The following is a 23519-nucleotide window of genomic DNA, read 5'->3' on the forward strand; positions in this document are numbered from 1 at the left end:
AGCTCTAGGTATGGAGCTGCGGTCTCCTAATCCTGAGGCTGCGAGCTCAAACCCTGGTTGCGTCTGGAAGGGCAGTCGCCGTAAAACGAGTTCGCTCGCCATGGCGACCTCCACAGAAGGGATGGTAGGGATACTACTAAATAGCTTTAGGAGCCACCAGAATTCAAAAGGGCTGCCGCGGTCAACTGACCTTAGAAAACACAAAAATGGGATAAAATTTAGAGTGGTAGTAGCTGAGAGTCATCCTCTGAGCAGGACAGCCAGATAGTTATTTTCAAACTTTGACCAAAACAGCTTCAGGTTCTGTCGTTTGTCCTTATCAGATAATTATAGTCTGAACTCTGGCAGGAAAGGTGGAGGGTGATAGAGTCCCTGACATATCCTTCGATTCATATTGATGCGGTGACTTTCCCTTTAAATTGTTGTGAAGTGTTTTGTGGAGTCAGGAGCTGAGTGTAAAAACATGGTAAGTGTAAAAGTACACCATGTGCCTCTTCAGAGCTCACTACTGCCCAGCCCTTCAGTATGCAGAAGCAGAAGTGGGTTTTTGAACTGATTTCATGTGGATACAATAACCAGAGCCCTTTCTGAGTGCCGCTGTCATGTATTTTATCTGTTAGGTTTTCATTTTACCCAGCGAGTCCTCTTAAGTCCTTGAGAGTGGGAACCCTGCTGTGATCACAGGCCAACTTTATACTTCCTGTATTATGAACTGGAGAGGGAAAAAATCATTCCTTTGGCATTATTGTACCTCCAGTTTGGAGTTAAAAAAAAACCTACATCAAGCCACAGGAAATTTATTCTGAAAATTTCTTTAAACTTCAACATATTTTATTGGATCGTCCCTCGAATTTCAATCCTAAAGCCCCCTGGAGAGCTTTAGTCTATTGCTCCAATCCTGCAGCTGTGAGTGAGCGCCATCTACTGGTTGGTTGTAGTTCGTGTTTTGTTCCATTCAGGTGCTGCAGATTTCTGAGACTTTTTAACTCCCAAATCTGAGCTGCTTTACGACACTTTCTCCTCGTTTTCACTCTTTAAACCTTCAGCTCCGACGGAAACACCTCCACATGTATGGGTGAGACACGCGGGAGAGTTTGGAAACAAAATGTTTCTTTATCTGCGAGCAGCGTTTAATAAACTCCAGCTGAAAGCCCCATCCGTCAAATCACAAATCAGAAGAAAACTTTACCAAAAAACTAAATCTGCCAAATTTGCTGCAATCTAATTTTGGTCCAGTAAATATATTTATTGTTCGATAATGTGTGTGTGTGTGTGTGTTGGCAAAATATGTCATGAACCATTGGATTAATTTATTATAAAACATACAGAAAGTAATCATTAGATGTACAAAGGCAAGTGGTTAACGTTTTGGACTTCAAGATGGCCACTACAGCTAATCAACATTAGCCAACAAAAAATAGCTACAACTTACAGATTCTGAGCTAATATTTGATTTTTTTTTTTGTAGCTGAGAGTCATTCACAACACATACGCTGAGGAGTTTTACATTTATTTCTCAACACAAGATAATTTTGTGTGAGGCGATTCCTTCGAGGAATGCCAGGCCTTTAATTATCTAAGTCACTGTAGTAAATGTACCATCTGTAGACAACCTGAAAAGTATTGTATCCATTACATTTTGGAAGTAATACATCAATACAATACCTTCAAGGTAAAGTTTCATTTTAAAAAAATGTTCCTCAAGGCTAATGCAGAAAAACAAACACCTTAGTTTCATCCCAAGGATTATTCCAGGTGATCTCCGTTCCTCATAAATCAGGCCGAACACGTCTGCTGCATCGTCTCGACAGAAAAACAGCAGGATGAAGGCTAGAGACCGCACAGAGGGCACAAAAGTTGATTTTTTTCTTCATCAGTAACGCACATATTTTGCTCAGCAAAAAAAAAAAAAAAAATTCACATTACCCTGAATATTTTGTTTAAAAACACATTTTAAAAAAAAAACAGCATTTAGTTTGACGTCTATACAGCTCTGCTTTCAATTTAAATGTAGGCTTTCGTTGACAGTGCAGAAAAAAATCCCAAATTTGTGTAATAAACTACAGAGAAGTAGCAACTTTCCAGCTGATTTCTAATCAAAACATGAAGCAGAAAAAGGCACTCTGGACAGTAACAGGCTTTCATCAAGGCACTGCAGCACAATTAGTCCTTATTAAAACATTTACAGTTATATTTTACAGTTCATGAACGACGCAGCTGAAAACAGTCCGAATGTGGAATGTTCCCCAGGACGAAGGCACGAAGAGGAACCATCGGTGTGGCCGAGGAACGCTGCAGTCCTCAGCATTACCTTCTTCCTGATCCCCTTAGGATCCCACGCCGGGAGGTTTTTTTAGTAGTCCTGTCCTAGTACACCAGGTATTTGAGTTCAGAGTAGACGAGTGGGAAAATGACCTTGCAGGCCCGGTACAAGATGGCTCCACTCTTATATACAGCTCGGGGTTTGGTGCTCCAGGACTCGGACTTGAATTTGAAGTAGGTTGCGTACAGCGCCACAGCAAAGAAGTGTCCAATCAGGATCGTAGGCTTGGGTGTTAGCCTGGCGAGAAACAAAAAAAAGATGTAGTAACGCTTCAAAACTGTTGATTATGTTGGGTTTTAAAGGAATTGTTTGGTGTTTTGGAGAGAGTTACCTTTTTTTTCGTCTAAAAGGAAAAAGAAAAAGCAGCTTCCGCCTTTACAAACCAAAAATAGTTGCTCAGGAGTTGTTTGGATTGGCCTGTCATGGAGTGGACGTACCTAGCACGATGGTTAATCTTCATAGCAAAACTTTTCTCCCCTATACAAATTAAACACGATTTTGAGCGATGGTCCCTCCTGAAACTTTCTGTGGCCACGAGAAATAATCCCATGAATACCCAGGTTGGGAATGAGGCGCTGCCTCAAGTGGAGGAGTTTAAGTATCTCAGCGTCTTGTTCACGAGGGAGGGAAGAATGGAGCGGGAGATCGACAGTCGGTGCAGCTGCCGCACTTCTGCGTACTCTGTACCGGTCTGTGGTCATGAACTTTGGGTAGTGACTGAAAGAATAAGATCTGGATACAGGTGGTTAAAATTAGTTTTCTCCACAGGGCATCTGGGCTCTTCCTTAGAGATAGGGTGAAGTTTAGTTACCCAGGAGGGACTGGGAGTAGAGCTGCTGCTCCTCCACATTGAGAGGAGCCAGTTAAGGTGGTTCAGGCATCTGATAAGGAGGCTCCCTAGGGAGGTGTTTCAGGCCTGTCCAACTGGGAGGAGACCCAGGACACGCTGGAGAAACTGTCTCATGGCTGGCCTGGGAACATCTTGGAGTTCTCGAAGAAGAGGTGGCTGAGGAGAGAGATGTCTGGGCTTCCCTGCTGAACCCGACTCAGCAACAAGTGACGGATAATGGAGGATGGATGGATAATAATATTTTGCCTCATTTCTCATATCTGTTTCAATGCATTTCAATCTTTCTCCTTTTAGCTTTGTTCTGTAAGGTCAGTGGTCTGATTCTGAAGCAAGAAACCACCCAGGCTGTGCTATCAAGTGTTACAGAAGCTTAAAGCTCTGGGTGGGGTGACACTACCTAACCTCCGGTACTAATACTGGGCAACTAATATACAGTGTATTCACCTCCTTGGATGTTTTATGCTTTTATTGCTGTCATAAATCAATCATGGTCAATATAAATTGGTCTTCTTTTAAAAAGCAAATAAAAAAACAACAACTTCAATGTCAAAGTGAAATCAAATTCTTACAGAATAATTTTCTGCTATCAGGTTCTTCACCAGACTGAGGTTTGTTGTAGCGCGGCAAAGAGAAAGCTGCTGGTGAAGAAAACTCAGATTAAATCTCAACGATCGAGTGCTTCTCAGCAGCCGGTCCAAGTCAGCCTTTGTCTGAGAGTCCTGTTAGGTCTGAAATGTACCAGGATGTTGAGTTAGAAGGAAATCCTTCTGAGTTCGTCAGATACCCCAGCGACATGAGGGTTGACGATGTTTTAGCGTTTGTTCTTCTCCTTGTCCTGTTCAGTGATGTTTTTTTCTTTGATTTCCTCACTGACTTGACAAAAGCCCAGTTAGGATATCTACGTTTGGAGAGCTTTTTTGATCTGTTCTTTCTCCTTTCATTCTATTTTCATGGGGACATGTTCGGCCAGATGCTGTAGAGTTCTGATGACAGAGAGTTTGAGTCAAACAGAAGGTACTGATCTGTGTGGGTTGGTTTCCTGTGGATCTCGGCGTTGAGGCTGTCCTCTCTTTCCATGTGAACCAGACAGTCCAAAATGACAGCTTGTTGTCATTCACATCCTCTCTGGTGAGCTTGATGTTGTTTGGTGAAAGCTTCGGCTTCCTTGGCTTGGATTTTGTCCCAGGTATCGTTAAAATACCTATCTTGTACTAATCTCTTTAATAATTCAAGATGGACGCCACTGCTAATCAGTACTACCCAGCACAAAAATAGTTATATAACTCAGTCAATGAGCTAAAATAGCAGAGAGTCATTCATAACACATAGCCTGAGATTGTGCATATTGTTACTTTCAAAGTTTGACCATAATGGCTACAACTTCATCCTTTTTCAACATAAGATGAGTTTAGTCTAAAACTCTGCCTTGAAAGGTGGCGGGCGACATGCATTATTTCCAGGATTGCAAACCCCCTATTAAAACTGCTGTCAGGGCAGTTCCTCCTGTTCCAGGAATGTATCTGTGTGTATTATCTGTTACTGTGAAGGTCCGTTTTTAATACTCACACTGAGAGGAGACCAATTGGCCCTGTGACACACTGTCCTCCGAGCTTAAAGTACTGGAAGCAGGCTGCCCTGAGTTCATGAAGATGATCTAATCAAACAAACAGGGTGATGAGAATTAATGCAGATTCTGTCTGTTGTAAAAAAACTGTGATTATCTGCAGAGGCAGGCAGGGACTCACCGTCAGAGGCTGAAAACAGCTCATACAGAGCCTGGGCCAACACGTTCACCACGAAAGAATGTGATGACTTGCGTTCCCAGTGGAATTTTTTCTTTGCCTGTTGAAATGGGAAAAAAACAAAACATGCAAGGTGTTAAATAGCACACTGGTCTGCAGTCTCCCACCTACAGCAGAGATTAATAAAGCCTGATGCAGTCGGGGGCAGCGTGGCGGCACAATGGTGAGAGCTGTCACCTCCCAGCAAGAAGGTTGCAGGACTGCTTTCAGACCTGGGGCCTATCTGTGTGGAGTTTACATGTTCTCCCTGTGCATGCCTGGGTTTACTCCGGGTACTCCGGTTTCCTCCCACAGACCAAAAACATGCATGTTAGGTTAATTGGTAACTCTAAAACTGTCCCTAGGTGTGAGTGAGAGTGTGAATGGTTGTTTGTCTCGTTTGTCTCTGTCCCTGTGATGGACTTGCAACCTGTCCAGGGTGTCCCCCGCCTCTCTCACAGTGACTGCTGGGGATAGGCACCAGCTCCCCGTGACTCAGAAAGGAGAAGCAGGTAAGAAAAAATGAATGGATGATGCAGTTGACTCCAAATATAAAGCCTTTTTAGATTCATAAACAGGTCAGATTCAGAAAAATCAACAGACCTTTCAAGCTCTGTGCAGGGCTCTGTTTTGTTTTGATTCTTGTTTTATGTATTTGTACCAGTATGAACCGCTGAACTGATCTTATTGAAACTTTCAGAAAGTAATCATTGGATGAACATGATGATGTTTATTTCAGAGCTCTAAAGGGGCTTTCAGACTGAAAGCGGCGTGAGCTGCTAAACCCTGCAGTGTATGCCTTAAAAATCAATCAAATAAATAAACCTTTGCGCTCTTCCTCCTTTTGAAGGTCCTGAGTTCAAGCCCTGGGTAGGAAACAGGGTCTTTCTGTGTGGAGTTTGCATGTTCTCCTTGTGTTTGCGTGGGTTTTCTCCGGGCGCTCCGGTTTCCGGAGGAAACTTCTCCTCCTCCTCTTCATGTGCATGAAGGACTTGCTGCACAGAAACTCAGCTTTTAGGTGCAGCTGGGCTTCATGCTGCACCTGTGCTTTGCTCCATGCTGCACAAAACCATTTTTGCCGGAGCATGCCGTACACGTGTTTTGGTTTCAGAGCTTGGCACAAACTCTGCTGCTTGTATTCTGACCCTGTTCACAATTGTCACTAACGTCCATCTTCAGCTAATCGATTGCGATCGGATGGTGCTATGGATTCTCTCAATGCGCATTGAAAACATTTCCACTCAAACTCCATTTGGAGGTGGTCTGAGTGCATACCATGTGAATAATCTGACTGCAAACCGTTTTGGGGTGTTATTGCGTTTTACCACCAAATGGGAACAGAGGCTTCAGAGCTGACCACACGCAGTCAAATCATCCGAAACTAATTCCGAACCATTTTTCAGAAAACCAAATGTGAACAGGCCCAGAGGGGCCCTTTAAGAGCAGCAGACAGGTGTGACTGCTCACCTGGAACAGGGCTGTGTCGTCGTACAGATCTGGAATGTCCCGGAGCAGTCTCCTCCAGATGCAGACGTCGTTCAGAGCCACAGTCATCCCTCCCCCCGTCAGAGGGTGCCTCATGTTGTAGGCATCGCCCAGGAGCAGCACGCCTGGAAAATAACACACTGCTGTGAAAGGAAATCATTTCAGTGAACTGTTTAGGATTTTTTTAATTCAGATTGCAAGAAACACTCTTCAGTAGATTAAAGGCCTAGCATTCTTTGAAGGAATGCATATCACCCGCCACCTTTCAGGACTAAGATTATCTCATGTTGAGAAATAACAGAGTTGTAGCCGTTTTTGTCAAACCTTGTGAAGAAACGTGCACGATCTCATATGACAGCTTGCAAAATGTTAGCTCTAAATATATGTTAAAGATGACTCTCAACTACTACCACACCAAATTTTAGCTCAATGTTTGTCAAATCCACTGATTTATATGTGTTTGCTAAGGTCATTTAACTATGGCAGCCATCTTGAATAGAGTCGACTCCAGTAGTTATTAAGTTGCAGATGTACATCTAATGATTACTTTTTTTAAGTTTTAATGAAATCCAACAAACAAATGCACATACACGCCTACATACACAGAGATGGATCATAAGAAGTTAATTTTTTTAGTTTTTTCCATTGTAGAGTATGACAAAAAACAGCTTAGTGTCAAGCTATGCGTCATACAGCACACAAGTCTGAGTCTGCTCCATCTCCAGCCAGAAACTAATCGATGGGACGTCAGTACCTGGCTTGTTGACCGGGGAGGGAGGAAGGAAGCTGGCAGGCATGGCCCTGAGTCGATCGTTCTGTACCGCCTCCATGAACGGCTCCTTGAAATGCGCTGGACAAAGGAGATGATAAAAAATACAGGAGGTCTGTCACTTGGATGAAAGCCTGCAGGTGTCTGCTGGTAACATCCAGGAGAAAAAGGCCCTTTTTTTCCTCCCTTGTGTGTGTACATTTATCAGTTCATCAGTGTGACTGACTCCAGCGCCCTGCTGGACCTCTGACAGAGTTATTGGAGCTGCTGCTTTGATATTTCAGCTGAATAGCAGCGCAACATAAATGTCAAACCCCTCAAACACAGCCAACACACAAACCAGCTCAGGCAGTGTTCTGGTCCACCATATTGGTTGGCAGGGGTGTGAAACCACCTTCCGACCCTAAATCCCAAAGAGCTGGAATGTTGCAGTGCTTTCTAAATCTTATTAGCCCAAGTTTTAATTTAGAATGGAACATAGTTCAAATATTTGATATTTTTACTAAGTCATTGTACTATTTTTCTGGAGTAAAAAAAGAATAATTTTGAGTTTTATGGCAGCAACGCATCTCAAAAAAGTTGTAATAGGTAATAATGTTTACCTCTGTGAAACATCTCTCTTTTTTACCAACAGGAGGAGAGCTCCTGATGAGCTCTCCTCAGCTCATCAGGAGCTGAGGAGAGCAGCTGCTGGAGGTCTTAGAGGGAATGTTGTCCCATTCTGGTCTTCTTTGCTGGATTTCTTGTTTGTTTCATGATGAGTCAAATGTTTTTTTTAATTGGTGAGAGGTCTGGACTGCAGGCAGGTCAGTTCAGCTCCTGGACTCTTCTCCTATGAAGTCATGCTGCTGGAATGATGCTGGATGCTGTTTAACATTATCTTGCTGAAATATTCAAGGCCTTCACAGAAAAAGATGTCATCTGGATGGGACCACACGTTGTTCTAAAACCTGTTTATACTTTTCTGTACTGATTGTGTTTTTTCAGATGTGTAAACTCCCCATGCCAGAGGCATTAATGCACCCCCATACCATCAGAGAGGCAAGCTTTTTAAACTGTGCGCTGATAACAGGCTGGATGGTCCCTCTCCTCTTTAGTAAGGAGCCCACAGATCAGTTCTCCTCTTTGCTTCAGTCCACTTTAAAGGAGCTTTGGTCCAGAGAAGATGGTGGTGTTCACATCTGGCTTCTTCTGCTTTAACCAGCATTTGTGAATGGAACATTGATCTGTAGAAGTGTTCCTGAGTCCATGCTGTGATGTCTGGAACAGAATCTGACCTGTCTTTTATGCAGTGGCTCCTGAGGGCCAGAAGATCACAGCATCTAATACTGACTTTCAGTCTTGTCCTTTGAGCTCAGAGATTTTTTTAGATTCTTGAAACATTTAGATGATATTAAGAACTGTAGATGATGGGATATTTAAAGTTTTCCCAATTCTTTATTGAGGAAGATATTTCTGAAATTGTTCCACTATTTTTTTGCAGCAGCTTTTCACAGACTGCCCAGACTCAGCCCATCTTTACTTCTGACAGATTCAGCCTCTAAAATGCTCTTTTTAACATGATACTACACATGTTGGTATGTAGTATATATTAGGGTATATGGTATATATTAAGGAAAAATGGGAACTGGAATTAAATGTAAGAATTGGGAATAATGAATGGGAAGAGTTATGCACTTAACAAATTGGACAGGAAATTAAAAATAAGGTATTTTTACACACTTTGTGATATGAAAGAACCTAATGTAGAACTCTGTTGGAGGAACTGCAGAAAAATAGGAAATTATTCACATATATGTGTTGTTTTGGTATTTTTTTTTTTTTNCGAATAATCCAGGGATTCTGGAAAAATGTCAAAGAGGAAACTGATAAAATTCTACAAATATATCAACATGTAGCTCTGAGAAGAAATACATTTTAAGGATTCTTTTACTAATAGCCAAGACAATGATAACAATAAACTGGAAGAAAACAGAACCACTAAAGACTGAAATGGGTCTACATAACGGAACAAATGACGGCACATCTGCAACTGAAAGTGGATATTTTCGAACAGAGGAGGTCATGTGTGACGCTGTATTTGAATAAATGAGTGAGGTGCTATAATCCAATGTCAAATTGTTGGACTAGTTTATAAATGACACTGAGTTCCTATATATGTAAATTTTATTTCACTGCGAGTTTTATTTTATTCGTGTCATAAATACTGTGAGCTCCTACTTCAGAGAATGCTATGTTCTGTAAATAAATGAAAACATAAATAAAAATTAAATGAAATAAAATGCTCTTGGACTGACCTGTTGAAAGTTAACCACCTCCAGCTGGTTCTTATTCCTAACACTTACTTTTACAGTCGTTTGTTAGCCCATCCCAACTTTTACAAAATTACTTTATACACCCCAACAATAAAAAGATAGTTAGTGTCTTGGTTCAAACTTTTGATAAGTTAATAATATCCTATAGTGAATAAAATATGGGTTTATGAGGTTTGCAAATCACTGCAGTCTTATCACACAAGAAAACACAAAAACAGCATAAAACGTCTTCCCGATTGTTTACCTGGCATCTGAGGGTAAATTTTCTCAACCATGTACTCTTGAAGATTTCGGGGCATCTCCCCCCTGATGTCGACAAGGACCCTGGTTTGAGAGGACGAGATCTGGTAGATGAGCACCGGACTGGGGTTGGCCAGGACCAGCTCGGCGTGGTTGGCCTTAAACTGGGGACAGTCCTGTGAGGAGGAACATGAGCAGCTGAGTTCAACTTGGACATGAGAAATAAAGGGTTAAACTCTCCTCCACTTGTGCATGTGCCTTAGTTTAATGTGCCGTGTGTCCTTACAAATTCAGCATTTGCAGGAAGAGAAGAAGCAGCATTGCTGATTTCTTACCAGAGTCTTGTTTTGGGTTGGAAGGGTTAATTATATTTTAGGACTTTTTGTTTTTCCCTCAGGTGGCGCTGAAAATTTTGAGGTTTACATTGAGCCTGTGCACATATTTAAAATGCTAAATCAATCAAATATGCATCCATTATCAGCAACTTCTGGAAAGGGAAAAACATCCTAAAAGGTTTTCACTTTTTACTCGTATACAGAATGACAATACTATAATAATAATAATAATAATCTAAGGAGCTAAAACTAAAGTTGGAAATTTTACAAATCACTGACGTCTCAAAGTGATGAAACCGTTTCCGCAGCAGAAAAGACTTGACGTCCATCTTTAAAGCGCCTCTCTTTCTCACCTTCATGAGGAATCCGACAAAGTGCGAGGAGGTGTGAGCTTTCCCAGGGACCAGGCTCTTTCTGAATTTGGAGAAGCAGCCGTCAGCCACCACGGTGAGAGCGGCTCGGACCACCTGCAGGACACAGAGTCGCTCCGGTCACCACCCTCTGACATGAACACAGACTTCCTGTGAACGTGATTGGACTTCCTTCTTTTCACCTTGATGTCTCCGGTTTCTTTATCTTTGTACTGAGCTCCGGTAACACAGCCGTCCTCCTCCTGCAGACTGCTCACGGTGCCTTCTACGAATGTGACACTAGGGGGCGCAGTTAAACAGAAATGTCCACATGATTGCAGAACAGGTGGCTTCAGGTACAGCTTCTATCTTGAACTAACTACTAAACATTGAGATAAAAAATATATTGAGTAAATTTCAACTTTAGACATTTTAATAAAACTACTCATGGTTTTCCCTCCAGTTCTCCGTTCTGTAAATGTTGAGTCAGCACTCACTCTGTTGTTTCCCTGTTTAGTTTCCTCCAAAGGTTTTTTTTTACAATCAAACTACTTCTGCATGCTTTGTGCTACTTTAACCATTCAAATATCAGAATGTCCAGCTGGACTGGGAGTAGTGTGCTGTGACTTTTGGTATTTGAAATCTTTAGACGTTTTAAAATTTTTTACTTTTTTTTTCAAAAACTTAACCCCAAAGCATTACTTTGAGATTGTTTCAGTTCCTTCAAAACATTTTCTGAAATCTGCTTCAGCAAACTTGGTTTTGTTTACTTACGCTTCATTTAGCTTGCAGCTACGGTCTTCTTAATATTAGCTTTTAACTATAAGTGTTGCTTTTTTAGCTTTTACTTAGTTTGTCTGATTTTAGCTTTTATGGTTTGGTTTCTTTTAGCTTTTAGCTACTGTTCTGCTGGTTTTAGCTTTTAGCTACTGCTTTGCTAATTTCAGCAAGTAGCTACAGTGTTGCTAATTTCTGATTTTACTGAAACATTTTTATTTAACTTTAGCTACAGTTTTCCTAAATTTAGCAATTAGCTTTTGTTCTGCTCATTTTAGCTCCTGTTCTGCTCATTTAGCTTTTAACTACTGTTTTGTTCGTTTTAGCTTTTAGCTACTGTTTAGCTAATCTTGGCCTTTAGCTACTGTTTTGCTAATTTAATTTTTTAGCTACAGTTTTGATCAGTTTAGCTTTTACCTACTGTTTTGTTCATTTTAGCTTTTAACTACTGTTTTGTTTGTTTTAGCTTTTAGCTACTGTTTAGCTAATTTTGGCCTTTAGCTACTGTTTTGCTAATTTATATTTTTAGCTACAGTTTTGATCAGTTTAGCTTTTACCTACTGTATTGCAACTGTTTTGTTGGTTTTAGCCTTTAGCTACTGCTCATGTTACTTTTCTTCTGCTTGTTCTAACAGCTTAGTTTTAGCTCCTTCAGCCGATTTCAGCAAAATAATTCAGCACTCAGCAGCTCCCGCTGCATTTTCATTTTATTTGACATTTAGTTTTTTTTTCTGGACTCACTCACTTGGGCTCAGCCCTGGCTGCTCTCCTCAGGCCCATAATGAACCGTCCGTGATGGAAGGCAAACCCACACTGGACGCTGCCCTTCTCCTGGGGGTACGGGATCTCCACCTTTTCGTGGCTGTTTGTGTCGTGGATCATGTAGCCGTTCACCTGATGAGCGTCCAGACCCTCCACTGAACCTGAGGCCAAACCCAACACAGCAGGCTTCAGTTACACGCTCGTCGCCTCATAAATACTGGATGATGCGGAGCAGAACAGAGCCCCACATTCAGTGTGTCTGCCAGCTTTATTCACATAGAATGAGCTCAGGGTTCACAGCAGCTGTGTCACACGAACAATCTCAACCACTGAACTAACAATAAAATCAGCTTGCAGTCCTAATTTTTTACAATTCTTGTGATTTCAGACAGTTTCTTTCTATACAAGCATTATTTTCAGTTCAGAAGTCAAAACTAATTTTTCCAACTTTTTTTTTAGTGTTTCTGGCTGTTAAAATAAATTATTTTTAATGCAAAACAATAGGTCAGTAGTGCTTATTAACCCCTCTACACCACAGTTTGACCCAAAGTCCACAGGAGGGTTAACTGGCAGCCTTAAAACACTTTATCAGCGAGGAGACTTGACTTCAATTTAAATACAGAGCCTCATAGATTCCATTCGGGGTTTCAAATCTACACACCTTCAGAGTCAAAAGTGTAGGCCCTCCCCTTTTGATTGACACCTCTTTTGATCAACTCGATCGATCAATGGTCTCTCCAGACCCGGAGGAACCCACTAAGTACTAACTACATACTAGTTATAGTCACAATAATTTGACTTTTGAGATAAAGTTTTTGATGGACTGTACAAAATAAAAACCTGGAGGCCTCGTGGTCCAGAAGAAGCCATTTAGCAAAGAGCCTTGTCAACCATAATATTCTTTTTACCCATTTCTCTCTCCTGTTTTCATCTCTGTAACGGTTTGGCTGAATATAGAAAAAGGCTGAATGACTATGATTCATTTTTGAAGTTAATTGGATTTTTTTTTGTTTTGAGTAATGGAGAAAATGTAGACCAAATGCCAAGTTCATCTTTCTTTTCTGTTCATGTCCAAAAATATGAGAAGTGCTGAAAGATTCAGAATAAATATGTCCTACTTGCAGCCAATCCTCTACCTAAAGTGGATTATAGAGGTGGGACTGAAATCTCAATTTCCAGTGAAGTTATTTTTGTTTTTATGAAAGGCTGAGCTGTGTCAGACGGACCAAATCCTGTGAGCATTATGTCTCCAAAAGCCCAAAGACTGACAGAAAAATAAATCTGTTCTGAACATAAAAGACATATTACCGCTCTGTTCCATCACGTGTCCCCTCCATTATCACTACATCCTCCTGCCCCAATTTGTACACGGAAATTGAGTTATTCTGTTGTAAATATTGTGTATTTTTTATGTTTATTATCGATCACTGCCAAAGGTGAAAGGGCAGTTATGTTTTTGACTGTTTATGTGTGTGTGTGTGTGTGTGTGTGTGTGTGTGCCTTATCTATTGTGTTAGCTAAATATTTCATGAACCAGGAAACAAATCATTAGAGTTAATGGTCAAACTCGATTGACACCACTGGCCCTTTTAGCAAACAGTGAAACAACTGTGATTGGTGGATGGAAATGCTGACATCATATTGGATGTACTAAGCCCCGCCTACTTTACTCAATCAAAGCAAAGCAAAACGATGTTTACTCCTGACTAGATATATTGTAGATAATCGGTTGGTAATAGGTTGACTTCAGACCTTCGACATCAAACACAAACAGCTGTGTGATGATGGATCTCATGTCTGAGGCAGGCGGGGCCAACAACCAACCTTCCAGCCCCAGCTCTCTGAGGGCCCTGTACCCCCCAGGCTGCAGCAGCTCCCCTACTATCCTGTCAGGCTCCTTCAGGTCCCTCTCCACCACCGTCACCCTCCTCCCGTCCCTGGCCAGGACAGCTGCCATCGCTGAGCCCAGGACCCCCGCTCCAACGATCAGCACATCTGGCTCCAGGGCCACAGAGGAGCCACGGGTTGAGGGCCCCTCAGCGGAAGAGGTCTCTGTTTCTGCTCTGCTTCTTGTTCTTTTATTCTGCAAGCAGAAACAGATAAAGATAATCACTGAGCCAGTCAGTTCTAAATATCATTTCTAAACTATTCAGAGACAAAACTTCCAAGATAAATACTAATAAATGCAATATAGCTCAAATGAATGAACAAGCTGGAAGGTAAAACTTTTTATAACTTACCTTCTTAAGGTTCTCTGCTTTCTTGCTCTTCTGCGTTGCAGTTTGAGGGACTAAGTGGTTGAAAAAAGGTAAAAAAGACAAGAGGTTTAAAGGCAAGCTGACTACATGAGACACTGAGAGTCTGTGGCCGTGAAAAAACCTGAGGTATGAGAGCAGCAGCCCGGCTACAAGAAACAACACTGCAGCCAAAACAAGCTCTTTGTGCGCCAAAGTCAGAAACACGTTGAATTTTTTGTAAAAATAAGTGAAGGTTGCAATTCCCAGGAAGGTCCACATTTTTTAAAAATTATATATAAAAATAAAAATACGCAAAATAATGATTTAAAAAACAGGGTATTTTTTTTTTTTGTCAAAGAGTTTGTCAAAGTAACTTCAGCTCATCTGCTCCCGGACAGTTGGAGGGATGCTGCTGAATACTTTATGATAATCAGAAAGACGGGACTTCCTCCGATTCGCAGGTTTCTCGTCCCGCCCGCCCCTCCGCTCCGTCCGCCAATCAGGAGCCACGCGACGGTGAGCAGAGCTCACGCTATGCGCTGATTGGACGGCCGCGCCTGCACCGGGGCTCCTCTCGGCCGCTGATTGGCTCGCCGTCCGACGGGACAGTAGTATGATGTGATGTCAATGACAGATGCGCTGCAGACGCTGACCGGGAGGATGGACTCTGGGAGGGAACCGTGAAGTGAACCTGGAAATCAAGCTTTCTGTCGGATCGTGCTAGTCAAAACATAACTTTATCCAAATCCTGCAAGTACAACAACAGTAACATCTGGAATAATATTAATTAAATCAAAGGCCTAGCGTTCCTTAAAGGAAACTTTGAAACTTTGAAAATAACACTATGCACAATCTTATTTAGTATCACGAGATGTCAAGCTCAGAGTATGTCTAGTGAATGACTCTCAGCCACCAGATTTTAGCTCAACATCTGTAGAACTAACTGGATTATATCCTGTGAGGCTGATTAGCTGTGGTGGTCACCGTAAATTGGATTTAATCCAAAGGTTAATCAGCTGTAGCTGTAAATTTAGTGATCATTTCCTGAAAGTTTCAATAAAATCCGTCCATTATTGCATGAGATATTTTGCTAACAGACAGACAGAGCTGATTCCAGGACATTAACGGCAACATTTTTAACAATAATCCTGTGGAATCTGGGAGCGCTCAGGTTCGATGTTGGGGATCAGTATCAGCTGCAATCACAACAAATTTTAGATCAATATGTGTAAAACTGACTGAATTACAGCCTGTTTGGAGTTTCTCAAGGTCCGCTGGCTGTGGCAGCCGTCTTAAATCAAGTTGACTTCAAACTTTAATCAGCTGTAGACGTATCTCCAATGATTACTTTCTGCAAGGTTCATTAAAACGTGTCTAGTTAGCGATATTTTGGTAACAGATAGACATGTGAACACAGACAAAAACAAAAACAGTCCACCATCAGCAGCAGGTGACAATTGACAAAAAGTTTTTTTTTTTTACATTCAATAAGGGAAACCTGTTTAAAGAGAAATCCATGTATGAATATTTGTTGACAGAATGAAATAGAATGATTTTATTGTCATAATGCAGCAATTTATATACAAATAGCGGTAATAAAATAAAAAGACTCAAAGGAACATTGTATCCCCCTGATCAAACAGACTTCTTATTTTTCACCCAGATGAAGGTTTTCAGTCGTCCAGGTTAGGGCAATCCTGCTAAACTCAAATGAAGCCATCCAGACAACACACACCACACAGGCTCAGACTCAGAGGTCCAAAATCTCTTTGAGGACAGAAACAATCATTGTTTGGACAGAGAAGACAGATAAACTAGGTGGGGGGTGAGGAGGGGTGGCTGGTTCACCCTTCCAGCACAAACAATGCAGTCAGTTTCACTCTAATTCACACCTTCATACATGTGACCTAAACATCTCGCATTCTTTTAGGTTTCAGGATCAGAATTATCTTGTAAAACAGTAGAATGAGATTGTAAAACTGAAAACACAGATGAGATAAATGCCGCCATGTCTGTCTTTCTATGTCTCCCCTGCTGCTTGTTTCTGTGTGACCTCACTGGCCAAGGCTGAGAAAACTACTTTATATGATGCTGTTTATTTTCATCCAGCAGCTGAAGATTACTGAAGCGATAAATGTGCTTTTATAGTAAATTAAATATACAATTCCGGGTGTGGAACAAACACTAAGACTCATCGTCGACAGGCGTGTCTTTGACTCACACAGTCTGAATTATGGACTCGCCAGTACATAAATTAGGAAGCTGTTGTTCTCGCAGTTTTACACATGAAAACTTCTTGAAGTCTCGTCCCACCATCTCCCCGATCTCCACCGCTCCTCTGGACTCCCCTTCCTCGTCCTCCACGCCACCACCAGGTTCGGGTCCCGGGGGATGACTCCTACTCTCTCACCCTACTTCGATCATTCAAGCTCACAGTGGTTCTCTGCAAACTCGTCTCCTGCCGGGGCCCGAGCGCCAAAGACCTCTAGCCAATAAAACACTCTAATTGTCTTTATTTCTGCGTGTGAGTCTCTCCAAGGTTGAAATCACAACACTGCTTATCATTAATGTGTCAGTTTTAACATCAGTTGGTATGTGCAGGTACAAAGTTCAAATCGTTTGGTTTGTGCTGATAAAACTACTTTGTTTGAACAGAAGGCAATTGGATTTTGCTTGCAGTTCACAAGCCCGATCCTTCCCATCAGCCATCACAATTAAAGACGCCTTTTGGACAAGATGAGAAATGTCTTTCAACAACCAAATAAAAACATCCATTTATCTTTTGTGCAAGCATGTAGGATTACCATGACCTGGATAGCTCATTGTACATATCCACACTGATAAAGTTAGTAAGATTAGCTTCAAGCTGCGCTTAAAGGTTCATGGTAACTTTTTTATCCCCAAAGGACAATTGGTTTTACAGCTCGCGATAAACCACAACACATCTACAAAACACATTAACAGTTAACACTGATTTGTTCTACAGCGTGGCAAAAATATATCTTCACCTGGATGGAAGCCGCATAAAACCATTTCTCACTGGATGACTGGAATCAGCCAGAATAGATCTGGCTTTTTCAAAGACCTGACCACTGAAAGAATCTATCTCTACACATTCTAGCTGCCCTAAACCAATCATGTGCCTGTCTGAACCTGTATTTCTGTCATCCAGTTCCTCATAAAACTTGTACAACATTTTCCACTTACTCAAAAACATAAATTCTGCCTCTGGATTTCCCTGGGTGAGATGCTGGTGTTAATTTTCAGTCACCCAGGACATGACGAATAAAAAAAAAAAATTTTTAAGTATTAAAAATCAAAAAAACAAACCAACTATTCTCCAAATGAAGATATTTCGCTTCCCATCTGAGCAGCTTTCCCAGTTAAAAACAGGAGAGTGTGGTGTCCCAAGCTTTAAATTGTATGAGATGCTCCATTTATGCATCTAAATTCACATCCAGATTTGTCTCATTTCTCTCCCAACTGTTTTTTTTCCACTCATAGATCTTTGTATGACTGCTTCTTCGTCTCCCTTATTGAAACCATTTGTTTCCTCCAGTGACAAATATTACTTCATTACTCATAACTACTTCCAAGAATCATCCAGCTCAGTCATCTTCAGACTCATCTGCCTGCCCACTCTTATCATCCTTGCCGTCCTCACTTCTCCTCTTCCTCAGACTCCTGGAACACACATCCTCTCAAGAAACTCAACAAAAATATTTATTTTGAAACGGTGTCAAGCTGTCTATTAACCCGTCTCCTCTCCCCTCACAGAGGCCTGGCACTCAGAGGGCCTTACATTGCTGTAAGTTTTAAAATAAAGCTTTTACAAACTGTCGCCAGCGTACGGCCTCTGTGGTCAGCAACTTTGAGTTCTGATCTTAAAAAACATCTAAAGATCCTGACTGAAAGAATGGGCCAGACCAGGAGCTGTGCTGGCACTCAGCTTTGAGTAACCAGGGAGTTACAGTGCATCAAGCTATCATGGAAAAATGTTACAAAGACCTTCTGAACAGCAACACAACATCCATCAGTGTCTGGACCATCTTTGTTGACTCCTGAACAGCCTTGAACTCAACCCAGTACCTGCTCCTCTCTCCCACGCTCTCCACCCGAACTGCGAGCACCCACCCTCAGGGACACCAACATCAGACCCCTTCACTAAGGTGGTTCCTTTATACAATCCTAATTAGTATTTAATTGATCTCCACATTCATTTGCTAATGAATATTCTGTCTTGTGGGCTCCCTCAAAGGCAGCACATTGTTGGTTGAACAGTGTCTGATCCCATCGAGTCAGTAACATTTGGTTTGTATAATGATTTCTGTAAAACTGCCAGATAATTACAGACTTTAAAACAAGGCACTTATTCTGTACCTGACTGCTCTGTTGACATCTGCAGTTTAGTGATTGAGACTAAAGAGTCCTTTCGTAAAGTCCCTTTCTAACCAGTAAATGATTATGGTAAATGGCTTGCACTTATATAGCGCTTTATCTAGTTCAAGGACCCCAAAGCGCTTTACACTACAATCATTCACCCATTCATTCACTCATCCTCACACTGATGGTGGTTAGCTACATTGTAGCCACAGCTGCCCTGGGGCAGGCTGACAGAAGTAAGGCTGCCATCACAACGGCGCCACCAAAAACGGCAGACCCAAAAAAGCTCCGTTAGAACAATTTTAGTGCTTAGGAATGATATCTTTATTTGGTTCAAAACTGAAGGCAAAACAAAAATAAGAAATAATTAACAGTCTTTGCAGAGCAGGAACCTTTCGCAGCATTTTTATCCAGGTTAAGTGTAAAATTTGTTTTGATAACTCTCAAATTAAGTTGAAATACGATTAGTTAGCTACCTTTAACGAACCTACCTCTCTAGATGAACTGAGCTCCCCGGCAATGTGTTTTGACGTTCGCGTCAAAGTATGAAACAGAGAGAAAAGTGACAAGTTGTTCCACTCAGTTCCACTCAGCAGTTTTCTATCTTCTGCCTCCTGCTCCTTTGGGTTAAAATGGATGCCCATCAGTAGATCAGGAGATACCTGTGGGTAACTCCTCGCCCCATTTTTCTTTACTTGCAACTGTTTGCATCAGTGTTTGAAACAACAACTCTGAATCAGTGTTCATTCACTAACTACCCTACATGCAGCTGTAAATGGGAAGGTCTTGGCCAACTGAGCTGATCCTCCTCTTAGTCCTCTTAGTCTCTGGCAATCATTGTGAGTATGAAGGGATTTTTTCTTTTTAATCTAACACTCACCTGGGGTCTTTTTCCTCTGGTTGGAAAGACTTCCTGTTTACCAAACTGTCTCCGTTCAGCCCTCTCTCCATCAACTCCTGGTAAATCTGCAGATCCTGAACAACCTGACCTGTCTTCTGTTCCGCAGATGTGTCTATCAATGTTGTGTATTCAAAAGATTAGGTGATTTTGTGTGTGAGAGAAGATATCTGTGCCCATGATGTAGAGTTTGGCTCTTTAATTTATTAACAAGCTCAAAATGAGCCTGTAGACAATATAATATGTTGCCCACACCTGCCCTGGAGGACAAAGAATGTAGATCTTTTCATCCAGATCCCAGCCCTTCATGTTATTTTCAGTATTTTGTCCAGTCACCCAACTCTGAGCTGAACAAATGTCTCCCTCAAAGAGCTGTCAACATGAATAAAACATTTTAAAGCGTGAGCAGGGGTGTGGGTGTATGCGATACACTCTGCAAAGCAGCCGAGACATCTGTGGTGTGTGTCTACTGTGAAACGTGTCAAGCAGTGTTTGAGGGAAGGCTTCAGACCCTCACCGGTGCTGTGGTATGTGCAGAAAGCAGCCACATAGATGTCGCAGATCATATGAAAGAGCAGACAGGTCACTTCTGTTCACTTACTTATGTACAATTAGTGCTGATTCAGTGGCATCGACTGATTTTGTCAAGCTAATCTTCAGATCTCTTTTTCCAAATAAACACTGAGCCATTACAGAACCACAGGGGACATTAGATTGTGCGTGACCCCCAGCAGTTTAAAGGTCTGACACATCAGCAACACACCTATATACCTTTTGATGATTATTGGATCGTACCTTCCACAGGTCCTTCAAGCATCTCTGTTTGTGTACAACAAACAGCGCAGTTCAGTGTTCGGACACAAGGTGTCAGTAAAGCCATTTTAAATCAGCCTGTCCGTCTACTGAATAGACCAACAGAAAAACATTATTTTGGGATGGATTTAAAAGTAGCTTTTGAATAGTAGCAGCCTTTTAAACACATCATTAAGCTTTCAAATATAAATCTAAAATGTCATGCCTTTCTGTAGTTTATCAGTAGGACAGGAGGATATTGGTGTGTTTGAGGATGGTAAAAATGTGTCCACAGTCGACGCAGAGCACAAATGTTTTTGTCAGCAGACGTATACAGTGAGATGTAAAAGTATTGTTTTGTTGCTTTATGACCTGAAGTTATCAGCAGTGCGCCAACCCAAAATACTCCAGATTATTGAAGTTAAACAGAGGATAATACTGTATGTATTCACTCTCCAACTATTGCCTTCAGAAGCCAAATGTTAAATCCATCCATTTTCTTTACCCGCTTCTCCATTCTGGGTCGTGGGGGGCTGGTGCCTGTCCCCGGCGGTCGCTGTGTGGGGGGCGGGGGACACCCTGGACGGGTCGCGGGTCCATCACGGGGCCACGTGGAGACAAACGACCATTAACACCTAGGGACAATTTTAGAGTCATCAATGAACCTAACATGCTTGTTTATGGTCTCTGGGGGGAGGCTGGGGTACCCAGGGTGGGCCCATGTGTGTGCGGGGAGAGCATGTGGGCTCCACCCAGATGGGCCCCAGGTTGGGAAGTGAACCTGCAACTTTCTTGCTGGGAGGCAACAGCTCTAACCACTATGCCACTGTGCCACCCCAAATGTTAAATAACATCCTTTATTACAACATATACACACCTGTTCTGACAGCACCAAACAAGAAACATCATGAAGACCAAGGAACTCTCCACACAGTGGTGCAGTGGTTAGAGCTGTCACTGCCCAGCAAGAAGGTTGCAGGATCACCCCCCGGCCTGGGACCCCCCCGGGTGGAGCCCACATGCTCCCCCTGCGCCCACATGGGTTCACCCTGCCCTCCCCCCACAAACCAAAAACATGCATGTTAGGTTCATTGGTAACTCTAAAAGTTGTCTCTATGTGGCTCTGTGATGGACCTGCGACATGTCCAGGGTGACCCCCGCCTCTCCAATGGTGATGCTGGGAGGCAAGGACCAGCTCCCTGCGACCTGGCAACAAGAACTAGGCAAAGAAAATGTGTGTGTGTGTATACATTTCCAAAACCCATTAAATCCATTATTAGAAACTTTAATATGATCAGCTTATCTGCAGAGATGGATGTATCTGTCAGTAGGACAACTGAAAGCTACACAGAGCTGGGCTTCATGAAAGACTGGCCAAGCAGAAAAGCATTACTTAAAGAAAAAAATAACACAGACCATTTGGATTTTGCCAAAAGGCATAAGAGAGACTCCCCAAACATGTAAAAAGCAGTGTTGTGATCAGATGACACCAATATTGAACATTTAGGGCATCAAGGACAATGCCATGTCTGGCTCAAACTTTATACGTCTCATCAGATTGAGAACATAACTTCCACAGTGAAGACAATGTGCTGAAATGCACTGCAGTGGTTGAAGGAGAAATCTAGACCTCAGTAGAACTGAGAATCTCTGCTCTAATGTAAAGATTGCAAATGGTATCCATCCAACCTGGAGGAGGAGTATTGTCACGAAGAATGAGCAAAGATTCCAGAGGTCAGATGGCTCAAGATCACAGAGACGTACCTGAAGAGACTTGCTGCAAAAGATGGTGACTCTTAAATTCTATGTTGCAAAGCTACAAAACCAAGCGTGCCATGGGAGGGGGTGAATACCGTCACTACCCACAGGATGTTCCCTTTTCTCTCATCTCTGCTTTGTAAAAACAGAAATATGGGGTTGAGGAAAAAAAAAGCCAGAGCACCTTGCGATGCAGGTTGTACACATTATGTTTATTTTTATTTACAATGGTGCGTTTAAAAAAAGGCAGAAACCTAAAGAGAAATGTAGAAATGATATCGAAGACATAATCAATAAATAGATATGAACACACTTTAGAAAAGTACAGATTTTCCAGTCGAGCTTTTGGTCTGGAACCAGGTGGAAACAACAAACGTTTGCAGAGGAAGAGTTCTCTGTGCACCACTGAAGCCCTATCATGTTTCATATAAATACAGATTATAAAGTGCAAACACGATGCCGTTTGAGCTCTCCTGTTAGCAAAGACGGTTTTGCATTATTTAAGGCTTTCTAGGCCTGTGTGTGTTTTTCCTTGTTGTTGCATAAGATATAGACAGAATGAAAGGTAAAGGAAAATGAGCCAAGCACCTGGCACTGTACAGAGAGGCACTTGAGCGCTAACTCTTCTGGTTTGGCATCATGACGTTTGGCACGCAGGGGTGGCACTGACCTGAATGTGTGTGTGCATGTAAAGAAAAACAGTCCCATGCAGGAAGATCCACTGCTCTGTTATGTATGTGAAGATAAATGCTGCAGGCCGAATTACGTCCATTTGTTCTCCACAAATTTACCTCTTAAAAAGAGGGATTTTTGGATCTCTCTCAAACTGAGGTTTAAGATGACTGTAAGCCCGTGCTTGTTTATCCAAGCAACCCACTTCGGGGTTCCCAGTCCGCTGATAAACAAGAAAGACTTCTTTGTTTCGCAAGTTCTTTCGGCACTTTCGCTTTTCTTGGCCTTCCTTTGGCAAATGGAGGTCTCCTGATTAGGCAGATGGGGGCAGGAGACCGCTACGATGTGGAGCGGTCAGGCTGACTGACGTCCTTCTTCTTTTGCTGCTTCTTCTTCTTCTTCTTCTTGCTGCTGCAGGGCTTGCACATGCAGCACAGGATGCAGGGCGAAGCCAGCAGGAGGAGCGGAGATGTCACCAGCACGATGATGCTGACCCCCACCAGGATGCCCACCACCTGGGTTGAAACACAGAAAGGTTTTTAGAGGATGCGTTTAATCAAAACTTTCTGAGACGTCGAGGCTCGGAAAGTTTGAACAGGACTGCAGCTTTGGAGTAAAACCAGTGACAACTTGTGAAAAGAAGGCAGATACTGAAAATCTGAGAAGAACATACAGGTGCTGGTCATAAAATTAGAATATCATGAAAAAGTAGATTGATTTCAGTAATTCCATTTAAAAAGTGAAACTTGTATATTATATTCATACATTACATACAAACTCATATATTTCAAA

General features: G+C 42.0%; 2 protein-coding genes across 4 annotated transcripts in view; both read right to left on the reverse strand.

Moving 5' to 3' along the window:
• Positions 1-1493: 1493 nt before the first annotated feature.
• sqlea (squalene epoxidase a) lies at positions 1494-14633 on the reverse strand. The gene is made up of 11 exons (XM_017413092.3): positions 14228-14633; positions 13812-14070; positions 11971-12148; positions 10652-10748; positions 10452-10565; positions 9768-9939; positions 7194-7289; positions 6422-6564; positions 4919-5015; positions 4740-4827; positions 1494-2560 (listed from the first exon to the last, which is right to left on the reverse strand). Exons 1-11 carry the CDS (start codon positions 14501-14503, stop codon positions 2368-2370), a joined length of 1713 nt encoding a protein of 570 aa, XP_017268581.1. The 5' UTR covers positions 14504-14633; the 3' UTR covers positions 1494-2367.
• A 7613-nt stretch (positions 14634-22246) lies between these two features.
• The window catches only part of rnf144b (ring finger protein 144B), a 16919-nt gene continuing 15646 nt past the window's right edge, over positions 22247-23519 (reverse strand). For all 3 annotated transcript variants that reach the window (XM_037980411.1, XM_025005298.2, XM_017413096.3), the window contains one exon: positions 22247-23242. In XM_037980411.1, coding sequence (XP_037836339.1) covers positions 23066-23242 — 177 coding nt within the window. In that variant the 3' untranslated portion in view covers positions 22247-23065. The remainder of the gene's footprint in view (positions 23243-23519) is intronic.

This window comes from Kryptolebias marmoratus, linkage group LG16 (genome assembly GCF_001649575.2).
Source record: "Kryptolebias marmoratus isolate JLee-2015 linkage group LG16, ASM164957v2, whole genome shotgun sequence".
Taxonomy (NCBI): Eukaryota; Metazoa; Chordata; class Actinopteri; order Cyprinodontiformes; family Rivulidae; genus Kryptolebias; species Kryptolebias marmoratus.